The 27,371-nt window shown below is 38.2% G+C and overlaps 1 protein-coding gene across 6 annotated transcripts in view; it reads right to left on the minus strand.

Moving 5' to 3' along the window:
• LOC145894912 (uncharacterized) overlaps nucleotides 1-27,371 on the minus strand; it is a 425,937-nt gene that overhangs the window by 311,131 nt on the left and 87,435 nt on the right. For all 6 annotated transcript variants that reach the window (XM_082983587.1, XM_082983586.1, XM_082983589.1 and 3 more), the window contains exons 27-29: nucleotides 15,282-15,437; nucleotides 14,952-15,005; nucleotides 14,541-14,696 (exon numbers count right to left, since the gene is read on the minus strand). In XM_082983587.1, the coding sequence (XP_082839713.1) occupies nucleotides 14,541-14,696; nucleotides 14,952-15,005; nucleotides 15,282-15,437 (366 nt within the window). The remainder of the gene's footprint in view (nucleotides 1-14,540; nucleotides 14,697-14,951; nucleotides 15,006-15,281; nucleotides 15,438-27,371) is intronic.

Consider the following 27,371-nt stretch of genomic DNA (forward strand, 5'->3'; position numbering starts at 1 on the left):
GATTGAAATTCTGCTGCCCGCTATAATTTAGACAAAAAATTATTTTAAACTAGTCCTATTACGTAGAAATGAAGGTTAATATAAGGGCCAAGCGTTGAGCACAGACGCGTGTAATACTCATTTCGCAAGGATAATCAAATTTCCTGCTATAAAGGCAAGTCTCATTTCACGTTAGAATCATTCTATTATTTTGTGCTATTTGAAAATACAATTTTGGCGACAAGGAGACCTTTGAATTACTCCTAACTGCTGAACGGAAGAAAACTACAGGGAATTTTTTTGAACTTGTATAAAAGCAGATGGACGCACAGGAGTGACGTCACCAGGAGTTTATAATGGAACGTGAATATGTCGGGGTGATATCACTTTTTGATGTTTCTATTTAAAGCGAGAACCGAGGGCCTCTCCGCACAAACGTATACTGGTAACTGACTCATTCCGACAGGTATCTGTCGTTTCGGTTCGCTAACCCCATCGCCCACAAGCGTGTTGTAGTGCATGCATTGTATGCAAGAGCGGAAACCTTAGTTTCAGATTAAGAGCCTCAAAAACAGGAGGTTGGTAATGTGCAGAGTGCGATTTTAGTGAATGGCCACACTGGTTCGTTTCTGTGGCGAAACCAAGATTTCTCGCCTAAAGGTGACGAAGGGTGTGGTTGTGTTGCTATATATTTTGCAAGGCCTCCAGGTGTTTAAACGCCCGCTTGTTATACAGCGTGCTTTGGTTTCGCATCCCAAAATCGTACATGAGATGCGTTCGATGCTGGAGGTGTGACCGCATACCCTGTGCTGACTACGACGGCGTAAATATTGGCTAGACTGGCCGCGCCCGACGAACAATGCAAAAGGAACACAAACGCGACGCGGCCAACCGCGATACAGCGTTGTCGCAACATGTAGCGCAGTAATTCCCAACCTTTTATGTGGTTGATTACCACTTGGAGGTAAAACAATTTCGACGCGTACCACCTAGTTGAGTGTTACAAAGTAACCTAGGGGATGAAGTAACAAACATTTTGGGATCACTTACGATTTTTTAAATTCGAACTATATCCGCAAATTACGGAAAGGTGCTCGCGTACCACCTGGAATGCCGTCGCGTACCACCGGTTGGGAAACACTGATGTAGCGAATACGGGTGAATTTGGAGAAAAACGAATTTAAAGATAAAATATACAAGTTCAAACGGATGGTTAACGAATAAATGCACTCGCGCTTTAATGTTAAAAAGCAGACATTTTTACTTCCAGTGTATCGACGCCTGGTAAACTCCCTAGCACTGGCGTGGAGTACGAGACTTCGGCTTTCGTTGGTTTGAACCGCGGCAAAAATGAAGGCGCATTTCACTGCTGTTTAAACGTTCTTAACACGCAGTTGCGTTTTCCTCGTATTGGCGATCTACAATAACGCAACAAGCGAAACGTTTGTGACGCACACGTGGAAGGAAGAATGTATCGTTTGTGTAGAGAAAATTGACTATCGAGTTCGCCGCGAAAACATTTATTTAAAACCACGTTTAGTTTTGTCCAGTTATTCGGTCGGAGATTACATAGCTCGCCGGCCATAAAAATCGTTAACATTGAAGATCCTATAACCTGAATATTATGGCGTTCAAACAGCCTTGTAAGGTTAGCATTAATACTCCCGCACCCCGGTGATATGCAAAACTTTACGCCTCTGCTCCCAAGGCATCGTAGATTTTAATTAATTTATCTAGTTAAATTACGCTATTGTTTACATTCTTGGTTGTTTTAAATTACGTCAATGAAAGTGTTGCAGCTTCTGCGATACACCAAATTTGTAAGTTTAGTACACGAGCATATAAAAGAGAAAAAATCTGGAACGTCATAGACTTAAGTCTGATTGTCCAGTGTGCTTGTGGAGATGTGTGGTTGTACATTGATTCGCATTTTCGGCTTGCTACTCCTTACGTCTTTTCACTTTACGCCTCCCCTTTTGTGTTTTTCGTGCTTTCGTACATTTACGGTGTAGTTTACATTCACGCACTTTGTCCTGAAGAAGGTCGATTGCATGACGACAGAAACGTCGATCAAACAAATTTTATCCCGTGAGTTTCAAAATTAATTAAATATGCTTGAAAAAATTTGGAACAATATTTTTTTCAACTCAATATGCATTTGTGCAGAAAAAAAATGATATATTTTCATATAAGGTTGCCAGCTTGCTTGAGAGCGTGGGCCTCTTGTACCCCCTCCCTCTGAATACGACTATGCGTGTTGGTATCATTTGTTACAACATGGAAGGTGTTGTTGCGCTCACTTTACCGCATTATAACGAAGCGGATTAAATTCCTTTTTTCGCCGCGTTTCTCTTTTGCTGGTGTTGCGTGGACTTGTGCAGTCAGTCGTAAACTTTGGCAATGCAATCAAGCAGCACAACGCTGTAGTGTCATCTTGAATTACACATGGCTCCAACTTACTAACATGTTTGTGATTTTGGTCATAGTTATATGCTTTCCACGAGAACCAATAAAATCAATTAACTTATTTCAAGGAATAAACAAACATATTTTTGCATTCGCCCCTTTAAGTTTTTTTATTAATGGGTAGTGCACAAATATGTTCAAGGAATATTCGTATTCATATGCAGAGCTTTTGTATTACTGTTACTTGTGAGCGAACATTACAAACCACCAATGCCTGCGTCAGCGTTATTTTTGAAATAAAAGACGATTTGTGTAACTGTGTTACGTTATAGCAAAAACTGAAACGCATGTTTTGCGGCGGTGCGTGCGCCATAGTTTTAATTGCTTTTACTTTGAAGTAAGGTCTGGGAAATATTGAAACCAAATACAGATAGGAATAAAAACACATATTGGTAGTCAATGAAAATTCCAACAAAAATTGTTATTTGATATAAATTTGCCCGATGCCACCCTGAGTAAATTGTAATCAGACAATAAGTATTGCTTGCTAGTCCGGACCTACTGGATCCCAGTCACCTAAACCTAGATACTCCCATGTACGCTAGTATCAGAAAATTACTACACAAGCTGTCAATAAAAGCAAATACACTGTTAGGGTTAGAAAAACATATATTTAAATACTATCGTCATTCTGGCAGAATCAAAAAAAATTAGAAGCGTTCCGCGTCCAAGTGTGTCGTGACCCTAAAAAGTTTGGAAACCACTGGTCTAACATACAACTTACTGGTTTCTTAAGTTGTGATATGGAATTTGCAATCTTACAGATTCCACCACTTGTCATCAAACAATCCCCCAGAGACAGATTCTCAATCCACTGAATACATGAAGCAATAGCAGATGCACTTTCATCATCAACTTTGTCCCAATCAAGTTCCAACGACGTCATCTAAAACAAATCAAAAATTACTGGAATCAGTTTTTATGTCAACAATACATCATTGTATCAATTATGACGTCACAGAGGCAGAACAATCACTTGGTGAATTTAATCGTTGAGCTCCGGTAGCTCAGTCAGTAACAGCAGGGTTTTCCCAAACTTTTTTGGCCGCGGAACCCTAATCTTACGTTAGATCATTTTTCCCACGTAATTACTGGAAAATAATTGTCCCCTATACGTATTGTAAAGCTTACGAAATCACTCAAGTTATAAATTACTGCAGTGAATGCTGCTTAGGCACTGTATGAAAGGTACCAGTTGTGTTTTAAAAATATCTTTACTTGTGTAGCGGTGTTGCGTCACCGAAAACTAAAACGCATGTTTAGCGGGGGTGCGTGCCCCCATCGTTTCATTAGCTTTTACCAGTCGAATCCAGTAAATCGCAAACAAATATAATTGCTGGTACAATATTAAAAAACATCGACCTATCGGGTCTCATAAGTGCAGCTATGGGTTAACTAGCCAGACATACACTATTCCATTTTGTGTGCACTACTGTCTGTAACTCACTTATCATTATTGCCTCATTGCTTGTACATATTATTTTACAAAAAGCAGTGTTTTACAATTGCTTGTTTGTGTGATTGCGTTATCTTACTGAAAGATTAAATATGTGTTTTGCGTTGGCACGTGCACCATAGTTTTCTTGCTTCTACTTTGGAAGATAATGCTTAAATATGGAGTCGAATGGACGTGGAATCTCTGCTTGAACATCTGAATTCTATTCAAATGAGTGTCGAGTTCACAATAGAACGTGAATCCGTCGGGGTGACATCATTTTTTGATGTTTCCATTTAAAGAGAGAACCGGGGGCTAAAGGTGACGAAGGGTGCTTGTACATATATTTTTTAAGAAATGCCGGGTTTACGAAATGCTACATTTTTGCAAGGCCTCCCTAGTGTTTGAACGCCCGCCTGTCAGACCGCGTGCTTTGGTTTCGCCTTCCAAAGATCGTAAAGGAGATGCGTTCGATACTGGAGGTATGACCGCATACCCTGTGCTGACTGCGACGGCGTATGCATTGACGAGACTGGCCGCGCCTGACGAACAACGCAAAAGGGAACACAAACGCGACGTGCCCAACCGCGGGTACAGCGTTGTCGCAACTTCTAGCAGATACAGGTGAATTTTGGAGAAACGACAGTTTTGGGTAAAAAAATTACAAGTTTAAACGGATGTTTATAGAATAAATGCATATGAATTCACGCTGAATGTTAGAACGCAGACATTTTTTCCAGCAGTGTATCGGCACCTGGTAAACTCCCAAAGCATCGCTGGTTTTAATGCCTAATAGTTGAGTTAAATTACGTCATTGTTTCCATTCTGGTTTGTTTTAAATGGCATCGTTGAAAGTTATAGGCTTGACTCTGATTGTCCAGTGTTTTTGTGGAGATGTGTGGTTGTACGTTGATGCGCATTTTCGGCTTGCTTACACCTTTCGTCTTTCTTCTTCCCACATCCCTTCGCGTTTTTTCGAGCCTTCTTATATTTACGGTGTTGTTTACACTCACGCACTTTGTCCTAACGAAGATTGATTGCATGACGACAGAAACGTCGATCAAATAAATTTTAACGCACGAGCTTCAAAAATTGATTAAATAATGCTTGAATATGATTGGGACCAAAAATCATTTAACTGAATACGAAGTTGTGTTTTTTTACGAGGTTTCCAGCTGATAGATTTTGCTTGGAAGTTTGGGCCTCTTATACCCCCTCCCTCTGGGTACGACTATGCGTGTTGGTATCATGAGATGCAATATGGAAGGTGTCACTGGAGATGCATTGTTTGAAGTTTGGGTAAAAGTAAAACATTCATCTAAACTAGGGTTGTGCAACCTGTGGCTCGCGGATTGAAATTCTGCTGCCCGCTATAATCCAAAAAAAATATTTTAAACTAGTCCTACTACGTAGAAATGTTCCAGGACACGTCATCAAGCAATCAGTCATACATGAAGGTTAATATTAGGGCCAAGCGTTGAGCATAGATGCGTAAAATACTCATTTCGCAAGGATAATTAAATTTTCTGCTACAAAGCCAAGTCTCATTTCACATTAGAATCGTTCCATTATTTTGTGCTATTTGAAAATACAACATTGGCGATGAGGATAAGTTTGAATTACCCCTAACTGCTGAACGTAACAAAACTATAGAGAAAATTTTTGAACATGTACAAAAGCAGATGGACACGCAGGAGTGACATCACCAGGAGCAAATGAATGTAATGCTGAAGCTTATTAGAAGATGAATGTTAGGACGGAAACGTTTTATTGTTCGTGAGTGGTTCCAGTTCAGGAGTGAGTGGTTCAAGTTCAATTTTAAAAGCCAGGAGAAACCATAAGTACTGCTTTTATCAACGATCCACTGGAAGAAGCACTGCGGACAAGATTCGTTTGTTCCGTGATTAACAAGACAATGTTAAAGGTCAAGAATGACGAACTGAAGTTCGATTTTGTGGAAACTGAAACAGTTTTTGGTCCTGAAAGGGACTCCTCCGTCAATAAGTTTAAAGGGGGCAAGGCTTAATTTTCCGGGATACCCCAAAGGAATCGTTAAAGTGCCACAGGTGCGGGAAATCTGGACATTCTGCATCGACCTGTCGTATTAAAAACTCGAGGTGTAATTTCTGCAAACGCAAAGGTCATCTGCAAGCTGTGTGTCGTTAGAAGAACCAGATTTCAAGTGTGAGGTTGGTGACCTCTGTTAACTGCAAAACGGTGCCAAAACTTGTAATTCTACTAGTGGACTTCTTCAAAAAAAAGGTGGAACTCGTAGTAACATTTTGTTAACTAACGTTTCGAAAAGCACTGGACGATCGAAGCTTGAGGCCACTAGCGTTGCTAGGCCACGAGAACGACCAGAATTCTTGTACTTACATAAGTTTAGAATACACGTTGAAATAACGAAAAAACAAATAAAAACCTTGCATATTGTACACTGCCGAAAAATGGTACTTGTTTCGTAACAATGCAACATGGTTGATAACAATGTCACGTGTTCGGTAACAATGCTCCATGTTCGGAAACAATGGCTAGTTTTAAAATAACGCGCTTATTCGCTGAACGTTAAAGCAAGTGTTGGTGGGTTTTTGCATGGATTTTGTCCAAAAATTTGATTCGGTTGCGTTTCTTTAGCCATCTAAACATACACATTTTTGGGTGGGGATCCCAAACGATGCTGCCATTAGGTTTTCAACACTACGTAACCGTTCAGTTAACACAAATTTCTCCCCAAATAATTGTTTGCGGTTTGAAATTAAACGACTTATACTGGCACCTCTTAGAACCAAGAAAAGAAAACTAGTAAGATCGGTGTGAATGTTGCAAGATTGGCGTGACCTATATGTTAGGCTTAATTAAGTTGTTATAGTAATTCAATTTATGGACTTTGGTTGACAACAATAGCGTTGATCTGTTCGTGGTACTGCATACCGGTGCTAACATAACTTAAAATTTATTCACGCCGCCCATGTCGAACAGTGGCGTCGCGTGTCGGACACTTAGAATGGTGAAAAAGGCATAAATCGACACCCTGACTGGCTGAATGTCAGATAAATTACAGCCAGATCCAGAAGGAAACTTTCGCAGTTGTGTTTGCTATTCTCAAGTTTTTTCAGTTTCTTTTCGTTCGAAAATTTATTTTAGTGACTGACCACAAACCCTTGTTGACGATTGTCGGACTGACGAAGGCTGTTCCAACACTCGCAGCAAATCGTTGGGAAGATGGGCGATGCTACTCAACCAGTTCTCTTATGATATTGAGCACAGAAAAACTTTGGACATTAACATAAATGCCGACGCACATTTGATGAGGAGGAAACCGCCGTTTATACGGATGCGGTATGTGCGATCACTACGTTAAGTAATCAAGTGAAGCCCGTGGACGCGACTGCTATTGTAAAAAAAGGGCCAAAGTCGTTTGATGGACTTACTTGAACAACCGCCGCAAGAAGACAAGTACGCAGCAATTAAGGAGCGATTGCTGACTACCTTCACTTTGACACCAGAGTTCAACAATTACTTCATATGCCACCTTTAGGCGACCGACTGCCAACTGCCCTAATGGACGAAATGCTGGCGTTGCTTGCGAGTGAGGAAACTTGTTTTCTGTTCAACGAATTATTCTTGGAAAAGATGCGCGCTGCCGTACGCACGGATTTGGCTGGAAGAGATTTTCCTTGCTCTCGCAGTTTAGTGCAACAGGCGGATGCTCTGATATTGGCTTGTCGGAAAGACGAGGAATACGCAGCATTAAAGGCGCGACGCTTGAGGTTCAGTCCTACTTCACCACAACAAGTAACAAACGCTTCCAATCTATTCTTTTACCACCGCCGTTTCAGTAAAAACGCACGTCAGTGTTGTCCTGCATGTTCATTTCGGGGAAACGAGCAAGCCGATCGGCTTTAGCTGCTGCGACGGCCGGCAAAACGAGCAGCCGATTTACTTACGTTTGACCTCACTAAATTTGCCCGCTGGGAAGTTTAAATGGAATTTTGTTTTGGAGGATGTCTCAAGGCCACTACTCGGCGCCGACTTTTAGGAGCACATTCATTGTTAGATGATCTTCAACGACAGCGTTTGACCAGCGCACAAACGTTTGCTAGTGTTCCTATTCGAAAAGCCGGGACCTCAGTTCAACGCATAAATGCTCTCCCCTCAGACAAGAGTACGCGCGTTTGCTGGCCGCATTTCCCGCAGTTACAGCGCCTCACTTTTCTGAATTGCTTCCCACGCACGGAGTGCAGCATTTTATAACAACAAGTGGACCTCCAGTACACGCGCGTGCTCGGCGCCTTCCTCCTGAAAAACTCACTTTGGCCAGAAATAAGTTCGCCAATATGACAAAATTGGGAATTATATGACGCTCGTCCAGCCCCTGGGCTTCGCCGCTACACATGGTTCCAAAGTCTACGGGCGGTTGGAGGCCGTGTGGAGACTACAGGCGATTAATTGCTGCTACCCAACCAGATCGTTATTCAATCCCTCACAATCGGGACTTTTCAGCAACTTGATGAATTCCTGCGCATGCCATTTGGGTTAAGAAATACCGCCCAAACATTTCAACGTTTAATGGACACAGTTTTCCAGTCTCTTGATTTTGTATATGTGTATCTAGATGACATATTAGTAGCAAGCATAGGCGCCGAACACGGGTATGCCGCATACCCGAGAATCTGACCAACGTTCGTCATACGTTATTTAGATTCAGTCGGTTGTCACGGTTTACTTTCCCAAAGCAACGAGTTTCTGGACAGCAGGTAACAACGAGATGTTTATTGCTTCCTTCATCAAATATAATATCACGAGGCCCAATTTGCCGCCACACCACAGGTTACTTAGTGTCACTGCGTATAGCATGATGTTTACCTCATTATGCGTAATAATGTCCATTATGCTCGCAGTAAGCACCAAGTTGAGCGTAAGCAGTAAACAAAACAATTTGTGACAGCGGTTTTATAGGGTCTTGGACCGAACCTTTAAACTGACAAATATAATTACGTCTGCAAAAACCAGGCACCTTGAACGGTGAAACTGTCAGCACGTGCTAGTCGTCTAAATTTATCTGCCGTCGGAAATCTCTTATTCAATGCGGTCTTACCGCACATAACCGTGCGTTCATTTGCAAAAGTGCTCGGCGGTAGAATTGCGTTGCGTGAAGTTTGTAAACTACAAGCCTTAACATAGTCCTACCCTATCTAGCGCCAAGAAAGATATTTGGCATTTTATGACGTCATATAATTTTGCATACCCGAAAAAATTTAAAAGTCGGCGCCTGTGGTAGCAAGCAAAACACCTGCTGATCACTACAACCATTTAAAGCGACTTTTACAAGGTTGGCAGATCATGGTCTGGTCATCAACGTAGCCAAGTGCCAGTTTGGCGTTGACCAAATTGATTTCCTCGGTAACAGACCATCAAGGGGCTTTAGGAATTTGCAGGTATGATAAATTTCTATCACAAGTTCATACCAAACGCAGCTCGCATCATCTCCCCAATCTATGAAGCGTTTTCGGGCAAAGCGACACAGCTCGTCTGAAACAAGACTTCAGCATTGAAACAGACTTCAGCATTTGAAAAAGCGAAGGCAGCACTTGTGCCCGCGACGCTTTTACACCACCCTCTACTCCAAGCGCCAACTGCTCTCACAACTGAAGCGTCACAAACATCGGTTGGAGCAGTACTGCAGGAATTCATTGATGGTGCCAGGCGCCCGTTAGCTTTTTTTAGTAAACGTCTTCGACCACCCGAAGTGAAGTACAGTGGATTTGACAGAGAACTTCTCGCTTTACATTTGTCAATCAGACATTTTCGCTACTTCCTGGAAGGTCGTTGTTTTGCCGATTACACTCTGACCACAAACCGTTGATTTTTGATTTCACAAAAGTTTCCCAACCTTGGTCTGCGCGACAACAGCGTCACTTGACCGCCATTTCCGAGTTCACTGCAGATGTGCGATACATCAAAGGAAAGCAAAATCAGGTCGCATGTGCTCTATTCAGAGCCTTCATCGACTCCACTGAATTTCCTTTGGACTTGGATTACTCCGCCCTTGCAACCGCGCAGCTTGATCCGGAAGTTCAAGCATACCGCACGGCTGTGACCAATCTCAAATTTCGAGACATACAGCATGGTATTTCCGAGGACACAATACTCTGTGATGTCTCCAAAAACGTTTCTCGCCCCATTGTACCAAGTCTAGGCAGCGACAAATTTTCGACATTGTGCATGATTTGTCGCACCCATCTATTCGAGCCACACGCCAGCTAATTGCTTCTAAATTCATATGACATGGGATGAAACAACAGGTTGGATTGTGGGCACACAACTGGATACAATGTCAAAAATAGAAAATCCAACAACATGTGCTTTCTCCGCCTGAAAACAACCTGCTTCCAAGGTTTGTTTACAATGGTCGACCGTTTTACGAGATGGCCGGAAGCTGTTCCTATCCTGATGCCACCACGCCAACGTGTACCAGGGCATTTTTTTACTACTGGGTGTCGCGTTTTGGTGTACCTTTGGACATCTCCTCAGATCGTGGTCCACAATTTACGTCGGATTTATGGACATTTTCAATAGGTTTCTTGGTGTCAAGCTTCATCGCACGACGTCTTATCATGCCCAATCAAATGGTCTGGTCGAACGTTTCCATCGTCAGCTGATTCACTGTTGGCTGTGCCTGGCGATTTTATTGGTTCAACACCCACCGAACCGCCCCCGCGTCGACTTTCAACCGCTTTAAGGTCAGCTGTTGGGAGGTTTCTACCGACACCTATGTCGCAACACTCACATCCCAAAGAAAATGTTCCGAAGTCATTGGACACAAGCGCTTAAGGAAATAGCTAGAACAAACAAAACGTTTACACTGGACTTTGGCGGGCGTCATCAGACAGTTTCTGTCAACCGTCAAAAAAACAGCCCACGTCGACCTGACACAACCAGACCAAATGGCTCAACCACCGCGTCGAGGAAGGCCTTGCAAGCAGAGTCGAGTTCCATCAACCACCATTGCCACCCGATTCCTCAATTCAACGCACGCGCTCTGGTCGCATTACTCGCCCTCCGGCCCGTTTTTGTTTCTAAATTTTGTTGTCCGCTTCTAGCGGGGGGCTCACTTTACCGCATTAAATCGAAGCGGATTAATTCCTTTTTTCGCCGCCTTTTTTTTGCTGGTGTTGCGTGGACTCGTGGAGATTTTTGGTCATAGTTATATGCTTGCATTTTCACGGGACCCAATAAAATCAACTAACTTATTAGAAGGAATAAACAAACATATTTTGAATTCGCCCTTTTAGGTTTTTTATTAAGGGTGGTTCACAAATATGTTCAAAGAACATTCGTATTCATATGTTGAGCTTTTGTATGGCTGTTACTTGTGAACAAGCATTACAAACTACCAATGTCCGCGTCTGCGTTATTTTTGCAATAAAAGAAGGTTTGTGTAACCGTGTTACGTTCGCGTAAACTGAAACGCATGTTTTGCGGCGGTGCGTGCGCCATAGTTTTATTTGCTTTTACTTTGAAGTAAGGACTCGGAAATATTTGTAACCAAATACAGATAAATGAGAGTTTTGATTTCTTTAAATCGCCTGTATAGTCTCTATGGCTGACAGAGACTCAGTAACGGATTAGTACAAAATATGATAAATAATCCTACGTCGGCTGTCTGTTTCAAGTTTCCGCGACATATATATTTCGCCTGAATGTACAGGCATAATCAGTATCGCTAAAAAACAACACAACAACGCAGTTAACCAACAGTAATACAGAGTCAGATCACCGCCGGCATTTTTACCGCTATCGTTTGCAGTTTGTTGTTCCCCCCCTTTTTTCTTTGATTTTATGTTTTATCGAGCGTCTCCACAAACAAGCCAAAGCCGACAGTTCAGTCGCAACTTACCCAACCGTTAAATCTGATTGTCAGTTTGTAAGGTATTTCTACATTTGTATTACTGTTGGTTATCTGCGTTGTCGTGTTGTTTATTAGCGATGCCGATGATGCCTGCAAACACAGGCGAAATATATATGTCGTAGAAACTTGAAACAGACGGACGACTCAGGATTATTTATCATATCAAATAAAGATAAATAAAAACATAAATATAAATAAAAGGAATAAAAACGTATTTTGGTAATCAATGAAAATTCCAACAAAACTGTTTTTTTCTTATAAATTTACCCGATGCCACCATAAGTAAATTGTAAGTTTCGCAATAATTATTATCGCTTGGAAGTCCGGACTTACTGGATCCCACTCCCCTAAACCTAGATACGCCAATGCTGGTATCAGAAGATTACTACACAAGGTGTCACTCAAAAGCAAATGCACTGTTTGTGTTAAAAAAACATACATTCAAATACTAAAGTTATTCAGGCAGAATCAAACAATTTTTTATCACCATAAGCGTTCCGCGGTAATGGTTACAATTTCACATGATCGTTTAACACGAACGTTTAAACTTCTTCCGGGTTTACACGACAACAGGCTACATTATATCGATAAAAAAATTGTTCAAATACGTTATTTCACACAAATATATCGATGTTGAAGTCCAAAGTATTTAATCAGAATCACTTCCAAACACAGGCCTTTTCACGCTTTTTACTTTGGGGGTGACGTCACTTTCAATCAAATGTCAAACCACTTTCCGCTCCACGGAATTTGTAAAAAAACTCTCTATTCGTCTCTATAAATTTTGTGCAGATTAGCGTAAGAGTAATTAAAATCGGTAGAGATCTCAGACAAAGCAAACAGCGTTAAAAGCCCGGTGTTCGTAGTCATTCCGATGAAATACTTCGGACTTCAAAATAATTCAACATTGTAATTTTTGAGAAATTACTAGTAACAAAGTTTCCATCAATATTATGTACTTGTTGTAATATAAACCCACAAGAAGTTTGAATGTTTGTGTTACAAGTTATCGTGAAATGTTAATCATTGGTGCGGAACGCTTTTAACGATAAAACATTTTTGGTTTAGCCCAAATGAATGACAGAATTCAAACCAAGGTAGTGCAACCAATATTGTTGTTTTTATTAAACATTTTTTAAGCGGAATAAAATTAGGTGTGGCGAACGAATCCAGAACATCCAAGTGTGTCGCAGCCCTAAAAAAAACTGGAAACCACTGGTCTAACATACAACTTACTGGTTTCTTAAGTTGTGATATGGAATTTGCAATCTTACAGATTCCACCACTTGTCATCTTACAATACCCCAGAGACAGATTCTCAATCCACTGATTACATGAAGCAATAGCAGATGCACTTTTATCATCAACTTTGTTCCAATCAAGATTCAACGACGTCATCTGAAACAAATGAAAAATTACTGGAATCAGTTTTTATGTCAACAATATCATTGTTATCAATTATGACGCCACAGAGGCAGAACAATCACTTGGTGAATTTAATCGTTGAGCACCGGTAGCTCAGTCAGTTAGAGAAAGAACCCGAATTACACATGGCTCCAACTTAGTAACACGTTTGTAACTTTGGTCGCAGTTTTATGCTTGCAATGCCACGAGACCCAATAAAATCAAATTGCTTATTACAAGAAATAAACAAACTTATTGAAGATTTTAGATCGGACATTCTAGTTTGGAAGGGTGTTTACAAATATGTTTAAGGAATTTTCTTTCTATGTTGTGATTTTGTATTACTGTTACTTGTGATCGAGCTTTACAAAGTATCAATGCCTGCGTCTGCGCTGTTTTTTCAATAAAATGTGGATTGTGTAACTGCGTTACGTTACCGAAAGTGAAACGCATGTTTGCGTTGGTGCGTGCGCCATAGTTTTATTAGCTTTTGCCAATCGAATCCGGTAAATCGCAAACAAGCTTTTTTATGCGAATAACCGATTAATTTTGTGCAATTATGTGATTGAGCGGTATGTGATTCGCTGAAGTATTTTCTTAACAAAGGATAGGCTACGCTTCCGAATTTACGAGCCCCATGCAATGAACATTAGGCAATTACAAGGATTCATAACAAAATATTTTACATTTACAGTTGCCCGATGCCACCCTATTGACTTTTTCAAACATTGTTGTTCAAATACAGCTGTAAAATTAAATCCACTTAAAATTTGGTGTACAACAATGATTACCAAGGCGATTGTGTCATGATCGCATGGAAAATAATGGCATCGAACTCACCATGCAACTGACCCATGGCAACTGACCCATTGTAGATTTAAAACGGTTACCTATAATAAATACCCCATAGGTTTAGCAGCTTGTTGCTGTTAACATATGACCCTTGTCAAATAAGTTTCGTTTGTAGTTTGACGCAACATTTCCACTGCTAAAATTAACTAAATCACCGTTACTTGTGATCGACCTTTACAAACTACCAATGTCTGCGTCGGCCCAACTTTTGCAACAAAAGGGGGATTGTGTAACTGTGTTACTGAAAACTAAAACGCATGTTTTGCTGTTGTTTTGTAACTGTTTCCGCTTGGATATTCATTTCTGTTGCTGTACATGTAATTCTGGAGTTTGTAAAGCAAAGTAATATATAATCAAAGGGCTATGCTCAACGTTAAGTGACAGAAACAAAAAAAAATATTTTCAGTGGTCACTTTGTTGCAATAGCATGTTGCAATACTCTGTATCTGGTTTTCATTTTCTTTTAATAACTTGTCCACAAAAAATACATACCTTGTGTTTGATAGCACCCACAACTTCTTGGATTGCAGAGTTACTGACATTTCTAATGGTAAGTTCCAGTGTTGGAGGAAATAAATGAATGACACATGACAAAGCACAAGCTTCTACATCACCATGCACTGTAAGCTGGTTTGGTTTGGAGTTAACCTGTAAACAATCAAATAAGTTGAGTTGAGTTTTCGGCAATTACCACTAGATAAGTAATGTGACCACATGACGAAAAATAACAACCCTAAACTTACACCAAAAAATTACATTTGGTTTAAAAATTTTGCAATGAAATTTTATCGTATCAACTTTCTGTGGATAAGTAGAATTATTTGCTCAAAGGTAAAGAACATCATTAGAAAAGTTCAAGTTAATGCACATTTTTAAAAAAATAACACAATAAACTTTCCAAACCTCAAATGTGGATTCAATATACTTTTCAACCAATATTTCTGGCTCCAATAATCCCTGAAAAATATTTATTTACCACAGCATAAAAATGAATGTTGGACCGAGAAGCAACAGCGGTGTCAAAAGCTTATTTCTTTCAACCATCAAGACATCAAATATATTTTATGCTACATACATGCTTTTACTGACACTCATACTATAATCATGCAATTTCTGTATCTTTAGATTGATAAAAATAGATTTTCACAAAAAAAAATAATACTCTGGATTCTTTAAGAAAAACATATTCATAATAATTATTGCAGACTTTGTTTTATTGCAATGTCACTTTACCTTTATTATATCTGGAAATACATCAACTTTTCCACATATTCCAATTCCTATTTGTGATATTTTGAACTTTGTTACAATCAGCTTTGTAACATGGTTGAAAAGCAATTTTAGACAAGATATTGAAATTGGAAGTCCATTGATATCAAGAGAGTCCATCTAAGTAAAAAAAAAATCTAAAAATCAGGGCGTTGGTTTTTGCCATTTTCACAATTCTAAGTGTTCGGCAGACGGCGCCATTGTTCGACATGGACGAAAAACAAACAAATAAAATTGTATCAGTATCAAAGTCCATCAATTGAATAACTAGTGTACAATCATACTTCTTCTTTAAACTTGTTAAGTCATGTAAACTATTTACAATTATTTGCTATTTCTGGACGTAGACTGCTATGTAGACTGTAAGAGACCCCTTTTGTGAAATACTTTGTTTGTTTTTTAGCTATATAAATGCATTCATTATTTATTTTTGTCCAAAATCCACGTAAAAACCATTTTTTTATCTAAAACCTCATAGCAACAAAACTGGCCATTTTTTCCAAACATGTTGCTCTGTTACAAAAAAAGTGCCATTTTTTAGTTAAATCTGAGCCAAAGAGGCATAGCAGGACACTGCATTCAATGATGAAACCTGTAATCAATACTACTATAATTTATAGTCAGGTTTTATCAAATACAATGTTTTTATTAACAATATGCCTGTTCTTTCTAATGCATTACTTTCTATTTTTTTTTCATTTGGCGCACATGATAATATGTTCGTCACCCAATAAAAAATCGACAGCCTGGTAAAAATTTAAACACAAACATTTCTTTTTTAAGAACTTACTGGTTGATCAAGCTTGGATATAGTTGTTGCAAGTTGCGACATTGAAGTACAGCTTACTTTGCAACCACTTAATGAGAGATTTTTTGTAACTTTTGCACAAGAAGCCATTGCATTTGCACTTTCATCACCAACTGTGAAACCTCTCAGCACCAGTGATTGTAACTAGAATAAATATAATATATTGTGGTTATAAAGTACATGTACACAGTAGTGGAGCACAAAAATATCTTTTAGAACAAAACACAGGAAAATAATAACTTAGTACATCAGTAGCAATTGCATTTAAGACAAAAACAGACAACTTTGTTGTTTACAGGTTTAAACTTATATTCAATATGACCATTCATTGTGGTAAAGAGCCTGTGCCACATATTGAATGACAATTTTATTAAAACATTTCTCCATGATAGTTATAACTACAACATAATGTATATCAAATTTACCTGAAAATTAGTTCACTTACTTTCATCTGGTTAGGTGGTGCAAAATGTTCAGCAAAACTTTCAAGAAAATTGTCAGAGTCTGATGACTGGGTATCAACTATTAACTGTCCCTTAATTGCTGAGCAACGTTTGGCCAAATCCTTTATTACTTCATTGGTTACGACTGATGGGCTGATTGTGAAGTCCTTACATTGAATAAAAAATATTTGTTTCATATTGTTAAGTTTTGGTTATCTCAGTTTAAGATATTATCATACCTGAATATTGTGGCATGTTTGATTTAACAAAACTTCCAAACTTCCATGATAAAACTTACAACTTTTTGACACCTTAATGTTATGAGACTTTTTTGTATCACTAAATACACAACCAATGCTATAAGCATCAGTTGGAAGTATGTTTCCAGTTAAAATTAATGTTTCTGGCAACAAATGAAGACAGTATGTGTAAAATGTTGCATCATCAACTTCATGTAACCATGAGCAAATTTGCAAAAGTTTTTTTCCCTCAACTTCAGCTTTTTGTAGTTGGTCATGGCAGAACTCTTTGAGCAGGTTTTTCTGTTCAGTCATTTCTTTACACTTTGTGTCACTGAAACAAACTTTTGCAACTTCACTAACCTTGTCATTACAAAGACCAAAAACAAACTTTGTAACAACTTCCCATCTGTTTGTTTTGAGTTCAGAAAGTAGTTTGGAAAACTCATCAACACTTAAAAAATAGACAAGGTAACAAGCGGCGAAATATTCCTGCCAAATCAAATGTGAAAAGTTGCTCATAATTTCAGAATTCAGGAACTTCATGTTCCAATTTTCTTCAGTCACAAATGAAACTAGAATCCCAGTTAATGTACTTTGCTTAATGCCCACTGCTTCGAAGTCAGCTGCACTAAAAACAAACTTTCTTTTTTCAAACCCATTCCAAGCCAATTCACACATTTTGCCCAAATATTCTTGCTTATATTTTTCTTTCTGGCAACTTTCCATTTCTGTTTTCTCACCCCTAACAAAGTCCTGCTTAAAATAGTACTTGAATCCATTTGCAAAAACATGAGTAAGAGAGTGAAATCGACCGTCACCATCTTCTTTAAGACTTTTCCACATGACAAAAGCAATAAAAATGCATTTTGCTGGGACATAGCAAGAATATAAAAAGTTTGGATTGCTTTTTATGACATTCCACACAACAGCACCCTCCTCTCTACAAATCTGGTTGCAAAGATTTTCTTGGGATTTTTCATTAAGACCCATAACCTCAGCCACAAACAATGGTCGATTTTCAGCTTCAATATCAAAAAAGTGCTTTTGTCGTGAAGTGAAAACTTTCTTTGCATTTTGAAGCAGTTCACCCCTCATAAGAGCATAGAGATAAAGCAGAGGTTTGTTCTGCTTTGTTGGAACCACTTTCTTGTATCTTAGTTTCCATTCAGTTGCAGCTTCATCGAGTCCATCTACTGTAATTAACACATTTTTGGATTGGGTTAGTATGCGGAGAAATGAGTTTTCCTTGTGTTCTTCAATAGGTGAAACAGCATAGGAGTTGGTTGACAAAGAATTTTTGAGCAAAAAATCTACAAACGTTGTGGGAGTATCAAAGTCAATGTTTTTCACAGAAATGTAAAAACAATATTGGGTTCTATCAACATTCTCCATTGCACCATCCATTGCTTTTTCAGTTATTACTTTGGATAGTGTGCTTTTACCAATCCCTGGCTGTCCAATTAATGCAATGGTGTTTGAATACTCTGGCTTTCGTTGATTATTTGCTGCTGTTTCTGCCCTTGTGAACAGTTCTTCAACTGAAACTTTACTCTCCTGTTTTAAATCTATTGTCTCATAATCTTGAGTCCTGTTGTAATGCCCATCTTCATCACTGTATTGTGGGATGACTGTTTTCTTTCTACGAAAGTTTTTCAAAATATTTGCTATCTTTCCCGGTTTATATCCTGCTGGGTGAATTTCTTTCGTTGGTTGATCCGTGATTTCCAGTGGACAAACTTCAATTTTCTGTTGAGTCAAAACTTGAAAACTCTTTGTTTTGCATTGATTTCTGGCTGCTTCAGATAAAATGTTTTGGATGCTCACTTGGTCATCTGAAAAAATTCCACCCAATGTTTAATAATGATTTTACGGAAAAGCAGTGATAGTTTACCCTGGCTGAGCTCTTCGCATTTAAGTTGCTGTGTGTTTGCATAATAATTATCTGAAAAAACACACAACATGAAAATTAAAACAAAACAATAAACAAGATACAAAAACATTTACTTATGTCTCCATGTGCAGCATTAATTACTGGATCACAAACAGTGGATGCAGTAAAATTTACGTCACCACCTTTCGGTGGATATTTTTTTAGATTTGTTTGATGCTTTGTATGCTGTGAAGTTTGTGTTGAAGATTGCAAACACAATTGTTGGTCTGAAACCTGTAAGTTGTCAAAACCACTTGGGTAATTTACGACATAATGCAACAAAATCATGATATTATCAAGTTACAAATCATACACAAACAAAGATTAAATGTATTTTTTTCATTATAATATATAAAGATCATAGGTCTAAAATTGTAGCCTAACATTTGTGGATGGAATAAACGTTCTGTGTTTGTGGGTGGGGAAAACATTGGTCACCTGTGGGATTCCTTGACCTGGTTGTGATGACTGAGGATTGTTTGTTTGTCCAACATCATGAGGCAAGGAATCCTATAACGATAGAAAAACGAACATTATTATGTATTTACCAGTTATGTATGGCACCAGATCTGGGTGCTTAAACCTTAGTCGGATATCAACTTGTTTTCAGTATTCAGACCCGGTCAGGTAATAAACTTGGATTTACCGGATGGATGCAGAAGCATTTATGTCAAAACAAAGCAAGATTATTCCTGTTAGGACAAAACAATACTTGCTGGCTGGCATAATGATAGGTGGTTTGTTGCGCCTCAAAAAGTTAATCAATTTTACTATTAATTAGAGATGTGACAAACCAAATATTAGCTTAATTTTAATATTCATGTGAAACTGAATTACAAGCAATAAGCCAGTATTTATTAGAGCATACTCATTTTTTCAAATCATCTCTAATGATACCACACTGCTACAAACACTACCATAACAAGCAATTGTTTTTGCCATTGTTATTATCAAGACCAATGTACACAACATAATGAAAATGACATTTTGCTTGTAACGAAATACTGATCGTTAAAACCATATCAATTTGTAGTAGGAATGTTACTGAAACAAAAAAGCGCAACTCATGTGTTGTTTGCAATTACAATTGATATGTCTACAATTGACAATTACAGTTGACATTTAGACACTAAATGCATTATTACGTCATAGTCTTTCCCTATCACTCCCATATATTGTGGCCAAGGTACACTGGTGCGCACAACTTATCAGGCAACCTTCACATATACGCAGGGGATCTCTACCACTATAATCAGACAACGCCATAATGTTTCATGCAATGGCATGATTGCCCCACTTGGTGACTACAGCTGTAATGATGATTAACACCATGCATATCCTTTTTAAAAGTGATGGCACCATGCATACCCTTTTTAAAAGTAGATGGTACACACACAAACACACACACACACACACACACACACACACACACAAGCCAGTTGTTGGTTTATTTATGCATCAATTGGTATTTATTAAAGCATTATTGTTTTGTCCACTCCTGACAAAAGATCGTAAATCATTTGGAGAACTAACATAACGTTGGAACACAAAAAACTGTTAGAGTGAAGTAGTGTAGACATACCTGACTTTCTTTGTTCTGGTCTGTACTTGAATTGTTACCCATCACAATTGTGGTCTATTCTGGATTTGTTGATGCCAAAGTAAAACAGTTGTGATCAATTCAACTTGTTTTCTTTAATGTGTGACAAAAATTAGTTTTCTGCAAAACAGAATGCCTGTTTTTTATTAATAATGAACAGACAAACATCTTTTAACATTCTAATAAATGGCACAATATATATAACTATATTTTAAAACAGATAGAAAAACCAAAAAAAACAATGCTACCGCCACTGGAAACTAGTAATTAGAGACTTAAATACTGAAAATGTAAGGTGATAGTTTACCAATATTAACTTAGCATCATTAGTACAATTACCCCCTTTCTTTTAACAACATAACAATTATATTTTATTTACCAGCATTGCACAAAACTTAAAGGTGGTAGCTTTGTTCACACCTGGACGTTAACATTCACATACATTTCTATGTCACACAGATTTATACATGGATCAAAGATGCCCTTGTGTTTTAGTATGTTCTGCTACAATAGGCCAGAGGTCCACAAACACTGTTTGATGTCACCTCTTGTTCCACTAGTAACAGCATAAAACCCACTTTCAATGCCATTCACCTCTGCTTGTGACAAAACCCAATACAATGGATTAAAGGAGAATTAAAAATCAGTAATTGTGTGGCAACAAATCAAATAGACAAAAATTTTGCCATTGTTTTTTACCATCTAATATAGCCAGCCTAGCAACGACTTATTACATCCCACTATTTACAGATCCAGTCAAAGCCAAATCATCAAATAAATTAAAAGTTTACCTAAATTTAAGAAAAAACAAACTTTTCAAAACATTCTGATTCATTATTTTCAAATCTGGTTATACAACAACAACCTTTTTTTCCACCTGTTTTACCTTTAACTCTTCAGAAACAGGAACTTAATCTTGTGACACACAAAACCATTGTGGGTGATCCTGATTAATCTTTAACTCAACATTTGCGCAATAAAACACACAAAGACAGTGTCCAATATATAAAAAAAATGAGGATCAATGTACAAAATGTGATGAAAAAGACATTTTGCTCAGAATGAAACAAAGATCATTTAACACCGTATCAATTCATAGTACAAGTGTTATTGAAACACAAAAGCTCTTGTGTTGTTGGAAATTACAATTGATTTGACTAATTACATTATGACATCATAGTATTGTTTTCCCTATCACTTGGCCATTGTTCCTTTCAGATAGTTTAGGTTCTTTGAAGTTTACAAAAATGTATTTGTAAATGAACTGAAAAAAAAATCCTAAATTAAGCAACAAACTTGCACACATAATAAAACTGCCAGTCAACATTTGTGTATGAAATTCACTGAGACGACATCCAATCAGTCAAAGAACTTTGAAAAAATGATATTTAGGGGAGTGGCCAGAACGAATATTAGGATATTTAACAACATTTTTCACAAATACCGTCTTCGACCATAGAATACTAATGTAAGCTGCAGAAATCGTTTTGGGACAATATGAAGTCCACAATTAAAAATAAGGTTTTCGTTACTTTACAACTGTGGGTTTTGTTTAGCTCACGTACTTCCGTATAATAAATATGTGAAAATAAATGCTTGCTATTCTTTTGAAATATACAATAAATAGGAAGAAAATAAATTTAAAGCAAGAATGAGCGAATATCTCATACATAACGCGCGAACATTCCCACCGCTGATTGGGTGATAAGCAAAAATCATGTGTGCGTGTCAAACCATAGAATACTGTACTTTTAGTGTTCTATGGACAAATACCAAACGTCTCTACTGTAAAGGATGAAGTGAAAACAGGGCAAAACAATTAGCAAAAACAGCTAAAAATAAATTTCATTGGAGGCCTTTTTCATTCTGGATCCATCCTCTAACACTGGAAAGATATGAAAAGAAAGTGATTTTTACTGGAGTTCGTAAAAGCCCTTTCTGTAGCACAGCAAATAACGCAAACTTAGTTTTACAAAAAGGAAGATGAAAGGCAAGAGAACCTTCTACTCATAAAACACCCGCCCGGAGAATCATCAACCAACTCAAGGAAACTTTCCCATTCCGAACAACGAACTGTTTGGTGACGAAGTAAACAGAACTTTAACCTGCGGAACGAACATCTGATGATGGCTACAAAAATCCAGATCGCAATAAAAGTTAGTGGGTGATTGGCAACATCGGTCAAGCGCCCGACCAATATACCTAGAAGGAAATCTGACCAACACTGCTGTGTCAAATATCGTTCGTTACAAGGACACTGTATTTGAAAGTTAATTGGGCGCTGTGTTGTTGCCAAAAGTTGCAGCCCAACAAAATTCAATTACAATACAAGTGCCTGTAATAATACGCAGCACATTTTTGTTGTCGTAAATAGCGCAGTTGATGTTGCTTTCCGCTTTAATCAATTCAAAACAGTTGAAACCCAATTCCGCATTACGCTTCGGCAAGTGTCGAAATTTGTTTATCCAACAGTATTTGCACAAATGAAGCAACATCGCTCAAAGACATCAGTCTTGAATGAAATGTGCTCTTAAACACGCTTTTTCAGACTCTGGACTTGTCACCACTGGGTAAATATTTGCAACATTAAAACATCACATGGGCTGTAAGTTCTGAGACTTAAGTACAGAATTTATCCGCCCTGTTGCATTATTTTTACTTCGTAAAATTAACACAAAGTTACTTTGTCCTATTATGACATCAAATGTGAGATTGAAACGTGTACATGTTATTAAATTATCTGTGGAACGCTGAACAAACACTTGGTTGCCAAACCAGACCAATGTAACATTTACATCAATCTTCCGTAGTATTTTACCTGTAATTGTTGGTCAATAAATATGTAACAAACTATATATGACTTAAAATATGTAGAGTCGAGGTATTTTTTAAATCAAACCACGTTTGGTGTGAAAAGGTTTGGTTATCCCTGGTAAAAAAATGTCTTCTACGAAGCAGATCTGACATAAGTCGTCGCGGTAGTCGGCGTTCTGACACCAGTGGGTAAATATTTGCAGCACTAAAACATCACGTGTAAGTCGAAAGTTGGAACGACCAAGGCACAGTTTCGGAAAACAATCGCCCTGTCTGCTTTTCCACGCGAACGCGCGATGTCGGTTTGGCTGCGTGAATTCTAACAGGAAAGTGGCACGTAGGCGTCACCAAGTGTCAATAATACAGAGTTTTGTTGGTGGACATTTTCCAACAATCAAGACCCTGTTGGATTAACATTTTGACTTTAGCGTTGTGTAAGCGATGAACTTAGAGGTTAAGTGTCGCCTATAATAAACAAACTGGTCAAATGATTGTTGACAAAAACGATATTTCGTTCTGTTTTAAAACAACTTCGGTGCGTCCTGTTTCCATGCCAACACTCAATATTGATTGGACATTTACGAAAATATCTGCATTCAATCGTGTTTTGGCTGGGGTGGAAATACTTTAAAAATAAACGTCACAAGTCAACAACATTAATTTGCCCTTTGTGTCGCTGAACCAGACTTTAAAATCAAATTAGACAAAGCCATCTTTATGGAGGTAAGGGGTGGGGCTTTTTTACTTTCAACTGGAAACATATAAAAACGAAAGTGATATTTAATGAAGTTCGTAAAAGCCTGATCTTTACAATGCGCAACAAACGCAAGCTTAGTTTTACAGAAGGAAGCTGGAAAGCAAGAGAACCTTCTACTCATAAAACACTCGCCCGGAGGATCATTAACCAGTTAAAGCAAACTTTCCCATTCCGAACAACGAACTGTTTGGTGACGAAGTAAACAGAACTTTCAGCTGCGGAACGAACATCAGATGGTAACGACAACAATTCACAACGTAATGTCAATAAAGTCAGCGAGAGAATTATTCCTTACATCTTATCAATACCGCCTCCAGTGACAGAAGTGCATCTAATAAGCGTAAGGTTCTTAGCAACCGTTGCCAACTAATAATTTTTTCCAGTTTTTTAAGCAGTGTATTTTTACTCAACATGTTTCGTACAAACAATTTTACAAAAACAATAGAAAATTTTTTTCAATGGCAGTTTTGCATTCGTGGCAACCGGATTCGGCCGCTAAGCTGGGTGTTCAGACCTGGTATTGGGCCGCGTTCACCCAACTACAATTCATTTACTTAGTACAAAATTACATTACTTTGTAACCGTTCACATTCAAACATTGCTGCTGTTCCGGCTACAGATAAGATATGCTTAAATAACATCGACGTGGGAATATATTTATGTTAGCTTAGTGCTGGATTAACTATTTTTGCAAACATATTACATGTCTAGGCTACACAAATAGCTTTACGACGGAAAGTTAGCGATTAAATCAAAATTATTTTTGATTGAATATTTCAGGCGTTTCACTTCACCATGATACAAAGTACTTTATATTAATTATCAGTTGTGTTTGTAAATATGAAGGGTAAAGACAATAACCTGTACAAGCTGACACCGAGATACTCACCGTTGGTGTTCGTTACACTGCATCCGATGACTCTGAAAACGTGCAGTTATCAGTATAAGTGGGAAGCAGACGTTTGAACTCGGGATCTTCGACGTTGATCAGACTTCCGAGTGCTTACCATCTTTGCAGAGAGGCAACTTGTTCAACCAAGGAGCCATACAATGTTTGGACTTACTGCTGGTGACTTCTTTCTGTCACCATAAATGTATTTCTCAACAATTTTGTTCCGTTGATCGAAGAAGATTCCGAAGGCGGCGAAAAGCAGGAACTCAAAATTTCACCACAAGTTTTAAGTTTCACACCCACCTTTAATTCATTTTACACACCTTGCGACTGCAACTATAAAGAAGTTTTTAATCTATTACCAGTTTCACGCTACAAAGTGCACACAACACACCTAACCAAAGATAGTATTTGTAGCCAACTCCATTGCTCCTAGTTTTGTTCCCGGAAAGTACCAGAGGAACATTATGTCAAAATATTGTAGACCCAGACTCTGCTGCACCACCTTGTGGTTAAATATTTTTCGGCACTATGTCCACTAGTGAGATTTGTTGTATATTGAATTCCTGCCACGCAAATACGTTTTTCTTAAATTTTATGTGTTGTCATTTGTATGAGGAAAACTTCTTACCGGTTTAGGAGGGAGTTGATCTCCACAAAATAATTCCAATCGATCAATCATATTTACTTGCATTGGATAAAAGGGATGGATAGGAAGGAGAAGGCGGGTTATCTCTTACACAACGTCAACTTCCATTTACACAATGCAAAGCAACTTCTAGAACGTAATAACTCTTCTATCTGAGGCTACATGCCAACATACGTGAAAGAATTCTCAAGCCGAAACTCTATGGCGAGCGTTCATATTTCACGCCAAAGGCGATTGACAGCGAAACAGTCATGGAGCGAAACGATAAGATACCGCTAACAACAAACTACGCAGTATTTTGTGATATCATCAACCAACTCAATTACTAAACAATGTTTTCGTGCACAACTTTTCTCCAAACTATTTTTCCTAAAACCCGTTCCAATCAAAGCACGTGACTGTCAAATATTCTTCACATAATCTTCACAAACAAGCAGAATTTCTCAACAAAACGCACAACAAATTAACCAAACATTTATACAAAGCAACTGCAAAACTACAATCTGTCCTAGAGTGGAAAACAACGCACACAAAGTTGCCTCTCCACGCTGGAAGCGGGAACCTTGATTGGTGCTGGAAACACTACATACTGACGTCATCAAAGTTACCTGTTCTATCACACGGCGTAACAAAAGTGAATGTGGATCACATGGCGTAACAAAAGTGAAAAGTGGATGACTTCACGCGACAATGGGTGGAGGGATGTGAATTGTCCAAGTTGTCCGCATCTGGACGAGTTGCTTCATGTCACAGATTTTTATACTTGGAGTATTAAGAAACATGTGTTTCTATCTAATATGTACTATGTTGTCAGTTTACATAAATTGGCCGCAGATAATGCATTTTCTACCATGTGCAACCAAACATTATTCCTCAACAAAACGCATTAAACCAGCATAGCAAGGAATTCTTGAAGCTTAATTGCAACGAAAACTCGAATTGGTGACGAAATTTAAACAGAAATATTCAGCATCGAAACAATTTGAAACTCACAGATCAGTTTTGTTTTAGTAACAGTCGATAAAGCGACATTTACCGGCAGAATATCTTTCCATAAACTTACACTAGATGTCGTGCTAAACAATACATCGGGTAAAAATAATGTTCGGTGACGTCAGTCAAGCTTATCAAGCAGAAAGCCAGGATAACCTGGTTTCGAATATCGCTGTGGTAAAAAGAATTAAAAGAAAAATGTATTGGGTGACATCGGGCAAATCAACACTTAAACATTGTAAAACAAACCTAATGAATGTCGGTCGTATCCCGGTGATAGCTGCACAATGTAACCCACCTTTCAATACAACTTAACAGATGTCTTTACAAATATCACTTCCCAACCGTAAGCACTTTGTATTGAAAAAACAAGAAGTACAACATATGTCGGGGATTCCACATTAGCAATTGACAGCATCAGTTAAGCGCTGGGTGGCGACATCGAGCAGCAATGATTCACAATAACGATTGCACAAAAACCAACATTCAATGTTCAAATATTTACAACATAAACCTTCCACTTCCACCCGTTATAACTTCATCAAACCCATAGATAGATACAGATTTGTTTGAAGTAAATATAAAAAAAACGTGCGCCCATAAAACCGAACCGTAGTTGGTGGAAGATCGGTTGTTCTCGTCATCAGACATTTTAGTTACGAACATAAAAAAATCTTCGTTCAAAAACCAACAAAGGGTTGCCAGAATTCACGACATAATGTATCAGAAAACAATGTAATGTGGAAATACTCGATTATAATCAGTCAAAAATTAATAAAAGTCGCACGTAAATGTTGAAAGTAATGTTTAGTGCGGAAGTAAAAGTATTGTCACAAAATCTGTCGTTTAAAATTGTTAGGAAGGCGGATAACTTCGTACGATAAACCTCTGTTAAAGGATTTACACAAGAGAGAAGTAAAGACGAA

Source organism: Ascidia mentula, chromosome 3 (genome assembly GCF_947561715.1).
Source record: "Ascidia mentula chromosome 3, kaAscMent1.1, whole genome shotgun sequence".
Taxonomy (NCBI): Eukaryota; Metazoa; Chordata; class Ascidiacea; order Phlebobranchia; family Ascidiidae; genus Ascidia; species Ascidia mentula.